Raw genomic sequence first — 10,392 nt, forward strand, 5'->3', positions numbered from 1 at the left:
TATGACATTTTGAGAAAAGGGAGATTCTTCCCATTTTGTCAAGCTCCAATGAGTTGGAAGGGACATTTTCTTAATTTAGGTTTTTTTTTTTTGACGGTTCAAAATAGCTGTGACTTAATACAGTAACACAACCATGGTCTAAGATAGAAGAAGAATGTGAGTACAACCAGGTCAAATCAAATCATGATCAGGATAGAAAGAGAAACTGATATATGAGAATCTTATTGTGGAGACTAAAGGCTATATTATTAGTAAAATCTTGCATTGGAACTGTCATTAGGAGACCTGAGGAGCTTTTTTTAAGAAACACCAATAAAAACTCAAATGAAATTTAGTTGTACCTAAGATTTTAATCAAGGGTGCCTCGATCAAACCCATAACAATAAGTCTGGGTGAGTTCCAGTTTCAAGTTGCTTGGAACAGTTTCCCAAATGATCTAGGTCAAACCCAGAAATGGTAGGCTGTTCCACAGGATGTCTCAATTCTCAACCATAATTTAATCTCAAGGACAGCAAGAGAGGCATAATGAAAGGAAAAGGCACCACAAACATTGCTAGCTGAAGAAAAAAGAAAGGTTGCTGATATTTGCAGAAAAACCAAATATATTCAAGATCCCCATTTGACAATCATCCAAAAAAAAAGGTACAAGAATGTGTAAATATGACAAGAATACATTCTGCATTTCTGCTTGGCAGTAATACATGGTTGACACTGAGAAAAATTGGGGATAAAGCAAAAATGATTATACCACAATTCAATAAAATAAATGGACTCCTTCCATGACAATTGATGAAGTCTTGACCATTCTCACCAGATCCTACATAAGCCCAGTTTCCCAATCCTATATTGGCACTCAAATGGCCTTCTACGATAAGAATGACCTAATAGGCTAATATATTCCCTCATTCTGTGCTTGCTGGCAAGGAGGGCAGCTTTTTGACACTTAAAAAAAAAAAAAAAAAAGCTCATCAGTATATTATTGTGATTTGTGAGTGATTATAAATGGACAAATCCGCTGCTAGATGGCATTCAATCCGGCAAGCTTGCGCAGTTTCTCACATAGTATAAATGTGATTGTAGTTTGAGGACCCAATCTTGCAAAAATTGCAAAGCCCCTGACAAAAAATTAAAAATTAAAACTCTGAATGCATGGACAAGGACGCAGAAAAATTCATTTAAAATGTATTTCAAAATGGGTCTATATGTTATTAGTGTATTTTACAACTCCAAAAATGAGTCTATGAGTTACTATTTTTACAGCCCAAAGAAGAAGTAAGGTGCCTTTGACATAAGGGTATAAAGATTACAATAAATGACAGTCTACTAGTAATATTAAAAAGCTCAAATTAAATGAGCTGCCTTACTAAAGACTGCACTTGTTGATGTAGAAGACATGAATTGTTCATTACACCTTAGTCCCTAACATTTTTAATTTGACCACTTTTTAATCCCTGAAAATTCACAAATTTATTGCACATTAATCCTTGAATTGCCATATCATAAATCACTTAAATCCCTTGAAATCTCACACTTTCACTAATGGTTGTATAAAGACTCAGATAACTAATTTTGAAGCAGCAAGAACAAAATGCATGTTAGACCAAACCTTAGGGAGTTTTCAGTAATTTAGTCTAATGACTGGACAGCAGCAAACTAAGCTGCTTCCAGATTGCATAGAAAGAAGCATGCCTTATAATTATGATTAATTAAAAAACACTGGTCATAGAGACCCAGACAGAATGTTACCCCTTGTAAAGTGCACTAGGGCCTTCTGTAAGCATAACCTGAAACCAGAAATTAAAAAAAAAAAAAAAGAATTAGACAAGAAAGCACTTTTTATTAATTCATTTACGCATACAGACACTTCTACATAGCCTCATCCACATATCACAAATACTTCACACAAACACTCATAAAAGGGAGAAATCAAAAGGAAAACAAATGACAATCTGACATACAAATTCTTAGCAATTTTTATCCTCTTAATCATAGAATTTCATAACTAGTAAAGTGTCCATAAAGCCCAAGCAATAAATAAAGAGACATGTAATTTGGACATCTGATGTGTGAGAAGCCCCAACTGCAGGACTCTTAAGTTGTAAGGTCCGCAGTAAAAGCATGAAGAACATAAAGAATGGAGAAATTCCATTTCCCACTGGACATAAATTATTCAAATACTCATCAGATGAAAGCATTCATTTCAACTCAATATAGGTAAAAGAAAGCACAAAATTATCTTGTCCAACTCCAGTTGTTCATTATTGTTGGCTGCAACCTCTCCCTCTTTCTACCTCTTCTCTTCCTGTTTTAGACATCAGCACATTTACACAATCCCCTTCCAGTTAAATAATGTTTAGCCATCCCCTTCAAAGCAAAACTAACTAATTTAGACAGCATTGAGTCAAAATGACACAAGTAATATAACAAAAGCTAATGATCATAAATTAATGTGAGATGGTAAACAAGAGAAAAAGAAAGAGTTGAGTATATGCCTGATATGCACAATGAAATCCATTTTTATAGCTTTGAACTCTTTTAGATTCCCGTTGCAGCATGAGGCGGGTTTTAATCATATCCATGGGTGCAGTTATAAGGGTACTCACTGTCCCTGCTACTGTACTTGAGCTTCATACACAAAGTGTACATTTAATTAAAACTTACGTGAATCAAAGTAGAAAAATGCATATGAAGTTTTGCTTGTACTTAATACATGTCAAACAAAGATCAATATGCAAGTCACCCTGAAATAGCATCAGGGAGACAAGGCCTTAACAGTTTATGGGTGTGCTCATCTACACATAAGATATTGTATGATTTTAATGCTTTATTAAAAATATTACATTTTCTCAACTAATACGTCCAAGAAATAAATTGACATAATTATTTCGGAGTTTATCATTTTCATAATTCTTCATAATTCTTCTGTTTATAGGGAATGGAAGAACTATTTGTTCAAATTCCTATAAAATAAACTTTTTATGTTTCTTTTTACTATAATTAGCATCATAGTGAAAAGATAATAAAAACACAGCAGCAGTGCCATACACCAAGTGTAGATGAAATCCTTCTTCCAGAGGTGTCCACCTAATAAGAACCTGCACCGATGGAAAATCAAAGAAACCTTTAACAGAGAAGATAAAATGAAAAGAAATGAAAAGAGAGAGGATCGATTTATACTGCAATCAACGTAAATCAACCATTTAGAAAGCATGCAAAATTACTTCGAGTATATTCAAAGTGAAAAAGAGCATGCTTAGAACTTGACCCGCTTGGTTTCATCATACGTTGCCAGTTGTGATGCAGTCAAAGCAGCAGCTCTGGCCATAGCAGGGCCAACCCCCTTCCAGAGAGCTCTTATTCCCTCTTCAGAAACAATTCTACGCATTTCTGCAATTGGTCCTCCTTGGCTTGGGCTAGGGTTTGTATTCACCTGCAACCGAACCTGATACAAAATAAAAAGAAAGTCCATATGTTAGCTCAGAATTTAAGAATAAATTTCCTGAATGTCTAAGATTATAGCATACCTTCAGAACTTCAACAGGATTGGTCAGTGCAGTTGCAATTGCACCGGCAAATGCACCTGATGCAATCTTGACCAGTATATTGGTGGACCCAAAACACAAAGCACAGGCATGCTTTGAGGGTTCATACAGCCCTAAACGGAGACCTCCATAAAGAACTGACCTTGTTAATGCAGGTGTCAATCCCAAATACAAAGCTTTTGGCCCTTCATTTTTGAATAGTTGAACAAATAAACGTCCCTGTATATTGTATAATGATACCTCATTTGAAAAGAATCTAATAAACCAAGTGATCGTTATAAAGTAATAATAAAAGCATATCACACCATTCCAGTCAAAGGACCCTTCTGGCCCACAAGTTGCATTTGCAGCCGAACTTTGAGTACGTCTGCATTACAAGTTGAAGAATTAGATATTTATTGGATTCAACAGTGCTAAAACAATTTCCATATTCATTTATTATTTGTGCACATCATATACTCCATGAATAACCTTCTCTAAACCCTACATAAAATAGTAAAATTATGCAGTGCCACTTCCAACTTCTATGTTCATCTACCATTCAAGATAAAATTTGCAACATCTGAGCTCAAATCAACCCTAGTCTCCATTTCTTATGTATGTGCCTTTTGATCACAACAACTCCAAGTAAGTAACTAACCTACAACACTTCTCAGCAGCTCAATTACAATTTCAAACAAATCTAACTCTGATACTTAGGCCTGAATTTTGTTCAGCTTCATTGCACTGAGATATATTTTCTCATAAAAAATACATATGACGAGTTTCTGGCAATCTACAGCAACAATCCAGCGTCATCGACTCAATTTCTTTCTTGCTGATTGAGATTAAAATAGGCCATTGTCACACTATTCACCTAATTCAACCAGATTTTTGTTTAGGATTCAATGAGTGGTTAATTTGACAACAAAAAAAGAAATAAATGCAAACCAGCCCAAACAAAAAATGGAACAAAAGCAGCACGGCATAAGTTCTGATAAATAAATTTAAAAGGAAAACATTATTTGTCTAATGAAACCTAGGAATAGGAAACCACAAATTATAATATACCAGTATCATAATTCCCAGCTGTCCCCTATTTATCCTCTTCATGAACACTAATACCTGTCAATTATAATTAAACAAAAAAAGCGCTTACCTTTATGCATCTTCTACCAACATTTAGGGCATGAAATACAATTGAAGGCAAACATAACCAGATCTCACACCAGCTCACATATGAACATGATACAAAAATCAAGCTGGAAGAAAAAAAAAAAAAAGAAAAACCTAAAGGATGTGTGACGCCTGTAGCAGCCGCCACGGAGATTCCACTAGTGGCGAAATGATAAATGAATTTGGACGGTGAGGCTGCCCAATTCTGCTTCGCATTGACTTTAGCAATAGGCTCTGTAATAATCCAAATTTCACATCAAATTTCTTTTTCCATTTTCAGTGAACAAGAAGACAAGCAGAAAACGGTGAGGAAGATCTAATAGAGGATGAAAAAGAGACCTGAAGGCGAGGAATTGCTGGAACCTGAATAGCCCTCCATGGTCCTGGCTTTCTGGTTGCTTGCTCAAATGAGTAGTGTAATGTAGTAAGCTAGTGCATCAAACGACAGCGCATTTCCCTTCCTTATAAAACGGCAGCTTTAGTTCTTAGCCCAAAATTGAAAACTACACGTCGTTGCCTTAATAATTGAAAAAACAAAATTGTTACTGAATATTTTAAAAAAATAATATTTAATTTTTATACTTTACTTTCATTAAATTAATTAATTTATCATCAAATTTTCTGTTAATTATATATAATTATTATTTAAATTTTTTATTTAATAAAATTAATTAATTAATTAATAAAAAATTAAATTATTAAATAAATAAAAAATAAAAAAATTAAATAATTAATTTTATTCAAATATATAACGAAATAATAATTTTTCATGAGTGCGCCCGCCTGTTCCAGTGGGTTCCGGCAATTCTCGTTTTCTAGTTGCCCTCGGAAAATGAGCGACATGCCGTTTTTCTAATCAATGATATCTAAGATGTCACTGCTAGGCGAGATTGCCAGACAACTTTTATACGGTTAATGGCGTGCGTATGTCGTTTTACCTTATAAACAAAAGATCCTTTTCTATTTCTGCCTTTGTACTGGGGTTTTGCCTCTGATTCAACATTCTAGGGTTTTTGATCTGCTCTCTGATTGCTATTCAATTTGCAAAATAGCCATGCCTCGGTACGACATTCATGTTCTTCTTTGATAAAAGCGTCTTTTTATTTTTATTTTTATTTTCGCTGGTCATGGAGGATTACTTACCAATTGTTTTGGGGTAATCTGGCTGGTTCCATTCTGCAGGTATTACTGTGATTATTGTGACACTTATTTGACCCATGATTCTGTAAGTATTTTTTTTCTGTGTTTCAGTTCCTTTTTTATGGTTTTTTAATGGCTGTTTTGGAGGCATACCATCCTATTTGGTGAGCTAAAACTTACAGTAATGCATATCGTCTCTGCCTGTATTTAATTCTGCTACTTATTGAAGTGCTAGGAAGTTCCTTTTAACCTAATAACCGATTATTCAATGAGAATGAAAAGTGAGTTTTCTTCTTGTAGCAATCTCCTTTTGAGTTGCCTTCTAAGTTTTAGTAAAACATTCTATAGAATGCCTGCTAATTTTGGTCCAACCCAATGTTCGTGCTAAAATTCAAATTCAACGGGCAACCTTTCCCCCTATACTTATTATTAAATTTGGAGACATTGCTGGGCAAATTACAAATCAATTCTTTTTAAAAGGAGTTTATATGAGTTGTTGAGTTGCTTTACACGTCAAAATGTTTATATTTTGCCCTTTCATTTTGTAAATTCTCAAAGTGGGACAAGTATTCCCAACACTCATGCTATGGAGGAAAATTTATTCTCCTTATGGAAGTGCAAGAATTTGGATTTTGGAGGTTCAATATCATTTTTTAACATGGGAGTTTTCAAATCTTTACTAGATGAATGTTTATTTTCTTTATCTTTTTCGAAGAAGGTTTTGATTTCCAATTTCCATGTCGGCAAATTATAAAATACACCAGGTGCATTCGATAATTTCCCTTCTATGTCAATTTGGTTTTTGCTAAGAGCTGAATATTTCTTGCTGTACCACTGTTAGGTTTTCTTTCCAACTTGAGAAGATTAACCAAGTGCCTTTGAGTAGTAAAACTCTTATTACTGCACTCAAGTCCCAAAAGCATGTTAGGGTACATTTAATTGGTCGTTATTATTGTTATTGAGCTAGTAGATGTACATTGAGCTCATTCTTGTACTCTGTTGACCCAATTAAATTCTAATTTTCTTTTATCTCTGTTGGTTATTTCCAACTTAAAAATTTGTCATTTGTACTTATGGCTCATTAAAAGGAGTAACTGCCTACTACAACGCTTGTGATAGAGAAATCAAATCACTCTCTTCTGGGTACATGCTTGCATAAAAATTCTTCTTGTGTAGGATGAGATTGAACAAATGGGACAACTGATACTGAACTGCCATTGGCACATTTAGTCCTTTGGACATTTAAAACTCTTTTGTGGGGGCATGATTACATAAAATTCCTTGTTGCATAGGATGAGATTGACCAAATGAGACAGCTGATTCTCAACTTCCTATGTCATACGTAGTCCTTTGGACATTTAAAAGTGTTTAAGAGAGGTTTTGGAAGAGATAGTTCTTTAGTGCTTGTATCTAGCTTTAGTGCTTGTATCTAGCTTTAGTACTTTGGCAGTCAGTTGGCAAGACAAGTTGGTAAGTCAGTTCATTGCAAGTAGCTTGTAGATGAAAGCTTCCTTCCTATTTCAGTCCCCAACAACCTAAATAGTTGCCTTAATATTTTAAGCTTTGAACAACTTCTAAACTATCTATTGTATATCCTCCCTGTCAGCTAACAGTTTTCTTTCACCATTGCTAAAAGCTAAGTTCTAAGGAAAAAATTTGTTAGATGTGAGTTCTGGTCATCAAAGGAACTATAGCGTGAAGAAACATTCATATCATAATTTACATATTTTTTAAAACCATTTACTGTAATGAAGAATATGTTTCTATTTGTTTTAGAAAACAGCTTGTTGTGGATTTTTTTTTTTTAATTTATCATTTTATATAGCTTCATGTTTAAACAACTTGTAGATCTTATAGTGGATATTTTATGTCATGGACAATCCCCTTTTCTATGTTTCAGCCATCTGTTAGAAAGCAACACAATGCAGGTTACAAGCACAAGGTATGTTTTAGCTTTTATTTGTGTTCGTATTACATTATTTATCATACAACTTCTGAGCTGATTCTGTGCATTAAATTTAGGCAAATGTGAGAGCCTACTATCAACAGTTTGAGGAGCAACAAACCCAAAGTTTAATTGACCAAAGAATAAAGGAACATCTTGGCCAAACGGCAGCATTTCAGCAGGTTGGAGCTGCATACAATCAGCATTTACTGGCACAGAGGCCCCGCCTTCCTGTTCTACCAACACCAGTAATGCCCATCGCAGGGAATCCACAGTTACCTGTAAATACACCACTAATCCCTGGGATTAGACCTCCTGTTCTGCTAAGACCTGTATCTGGTGCTCCAGGTAGAATGCAGCGATAAAGCTACTCAGTTTGTTGCATGCAGTTTAATTTTGCATGCTTTATGTGATTTTTGCTATTCCTGCTGTTGCTTTCTAAGTGGTGGGTCATAAGGTTGTTTTCCAACTGTAATCTAATAAATAGATTTTTCTAGTTATGATTATGTAATTTGTTAGTAGTTTTTCATACTTATGATCTCCAAATTAGCCGTTTTCTATGAGCAACTATCCATTTTCATAGGTTTAAAAATTGGCAAAGTTAGTTATATAGCAATTCTCTTGCTCTTTGTTCATATTTCTGTATTAATATTTTAATCATATGGTAATCCACTTTAGTTCTACTGCTTGCATTCTCAGGAGTCACTGTTTGACCTCTATGCAGTGTATCCTAAAGTGTTCTATCCTGTTACACTGAGAAAGTTTGGTATTTAACCTTCTCTTGCTGCTATTGGTAGGTTATGTGTCTGCTCCAGCCATGCCACAAATGTTGGCACCGCCTGGTGCTTCTTCCTTACCTGGTCAAGTAAGTGGTCCAAGGCCTCCCATGGGGATTCCTCCAACAACTGTTCCTGGGAGTACGCCAGCACCTGCTGCTTCTAGTGGTGCCCCTTCCATGGCTCCATCTAATTATCAAGCAAATCCAGCAGCACCCACAAGTGGAGGCTTCGACAGCTTCAATAATGCTGCGGCTCCTGAGGCTAATCATTAGTCTGATCAAATTGGTAATGCTTTTTCATTTGTTTCTTAATGAACTTAAAGCAAACTTATACATTCTACTTGGAATCTTTTGATGATTAATGAGGTCTATAACTATTTTCTAGGATAATGAAATCTGAAAGAACTTGAGTTTGTAAGTGTTTTTTTGATAAATATATGGTACTGGAAGCATTAAGAAAGAATTGGTTTATTTTATGAAACTAAAGTTCTATTGATGAAGTATTTCATTTGATTTTTTTTTTTCTTCTGCAAAATTTTTATGCACCTATATTATAGTTTAGACTTAGATGTCTCCATATTTTATGTATTTGCTGAATGGTTTGATTGTGGCTTCTATGACAGCATTGTTCCTGTTACAGGCATGAGAAGAAGCCAAAAATGCCACCTCTACACTGTGATGCCTATATAAAGTTTCTGGAATGGTTGTGTACACCATCATTTTTGTAAACATTAGTTACTGTAAAATGATAAACTAGATTCAGCTTAAAGGAGCATTTTCCCTGTATTGAAATTTCTATTATTTGCTCAGATTCTGTGATAGAATTTGCTAGGGTTAAGGAACCCTAACAAAGAATTATAAGAGAAGTAGGGAAAATTAGAGAAGAGAGAGAGAGAATATAGAGATAGTTGAGAGAGAATTGAGAATTATTATTTCTTTGGTAATTCTTGAATGAATATACAAGATTAGCTTCTTTGAGAATTTATATCTCAACTCAATAACTACTTTCTCTAAAGTCAAACATAGCAGTTACTGATTCTGTTACAGGATCAGTTATACACTCTAGCTTCCTTTCCCGCCAATATTCCCCTTCCTATTACTATTATACTTTCTTCTATAGTATGTAACAATAACCCTTCCTTCAGCACTTTTTTGTCCCCAAGAAAGTGGTTGTTCTTGAAATTGAGGAGTGATAAAAGTTCTATCCTCACAGGTGGCATCCTCTGCAGGCAATTGAAACCACTTAATAAGTCCTTGTTCCACCTTCTAATCTCCCCTAGAAGCCACTCTGGTCTGTAATACCTTCTTAGGAAAAACTACAAACTGATCTTCTTGCAGAATAGGCAATTCAGAAATTGAAGTGATCCCCTCACCAATCCTTCTTTTCAACATCGAAACATGAAAAACATGATGAATTGTAGAAGAAGATGGCAATTGTAACTTGTAAGCCACCTTGCCCACTCTAGCAATTACTTGAAATGGTCGATAAAACTTAGCAAATAATTTCAAATTCTGCCTCAATGCCATTGAGGTTTGCCTATAAGGTTACAATCTCAGATATACCCAATCTCCAATAGAAAATTCGCTTTCAGATCTGCCCTTATCAGCTTGCTGCTTCATTCTATTATGAGCCTGTTGCAAATGGGCCTGGAGAAGAGAACTAAGCTGCTGCCTATCGTGGATAAAGGTATCTACAGCTCCTACCTTCACACCATCAAAAGGAAACATAGGCAAGAATTGAGGGGCATACCCATATAGAGCCTTAAAAGGTGACATTCTGATGGCACTATGGAATGAAGAATTATACCACCACTTTGCTAGGGATAACCTGT

General features: G+C 35.0%; 2 protein-coding genes across 7 annotated transcripts; one reads left to right on the forward strand and one right to left on the reverse strand.

The window, feature by feature from the left end:
* Nucleotides 1-558: 558 nt before the first annotated feature.
* On the reverse strand, nt 559-5,161 carry LOC110665546 (uncharacterized). Of its 5 annotated transcripts, none has more exons than XR_009144981.1 (9): nt 5,037-5,076; nt 4,812-4,931; nt 3,848-3,909; nt 3,525-3,761; nt 3,266-3,442; nt 3,046-3,095; nt 2,493-2,625; nt 1,747-2,302; nt 559-1,115 (listed from the first exon to the last, which is right to left on the reverse strand). XR_009144981.1 is itself a non-coding variant. In XM_021825720.2 (9 exons), the coding sequence occupies exons 1-9, from the start codon at nt 5,074-5,076 to the stop codon at nt 1,019-1,021; spliced, it is 954 nt and encodes a 317-aa protein (XP_021681412.1). In that variant the 5' UTR covers nt 5,077-5,161; the 3' UTR covers nt 559-1,018. The 5 variants fall into 5 exon arrangements, 4 of the variants coding, with proteins under 4 accessions (XP_021681412.1, XP_021681416.1, XP_021681413.1 ...); XM_021825720.2 differs by having other exon boundaries at nt 1,747-1,784; nt 5,037-5,161; XM_021825724.2 differs by lacking the exon at nt 5,037-5,076 and adding an exon at nt 4,593-4,646 and having other exon boundaries at nt 1,747-1,784.
* Nucleotides 5,162-5,480: 319 nt separating this feature from the next.
* On the forward strand, nt 5,481-9,541 carry LOC110665547 (U1 small nuclear ribonucleoprotein C). 2 transcript variants are annotated; one of them, XM_021825725.2, is made up of 6 exons: nt 5,481-5,759; nt 5,880-5,922; nt 7,738-7,779; nt 7,860-8,130; nt 8,580-8,846; nt 9,184-9,541. In XM_021825725.2, exons 1-5 carry the CDS (start codon nt 5,752-5,754, stop codon nt 8,831-8,833), a joined length of 618 nt encoding a protein of 205 aa, XP_021681417.2. In that variant the 5' UTR covers nt 5,481-5,751; the 3' UTR covers nt 8,834-8,846; nt 9,184-9,541. The 2 variants fall into 2 exon arrangements, with proteins under 2 accessions (XP_021681417.2, XP_021681418.2); XM_021825726.2 differs by having other exon boundaries at nt 9,201-9,541.
* Nucleotides 9,542-10,392: the final 851 nt, after the last annotated feature.

The sequence above is a fragment of the Hevea brasiliensis genome, chromosome 2 (assembly GCF_030052815.1).
Source record: "Hevea brasiliensis isolate MT/VB/25A 57/8 chromosome 2, ASM3005281v1, whole genome shotgun sequence".
Lineage (NCBI taxonomy): Eukaryota > Viridiplantae > Streptophyta > Magnoliopsida > Malpighiales > Euphorbiaceae > Hevea > Hevea brasiliensis.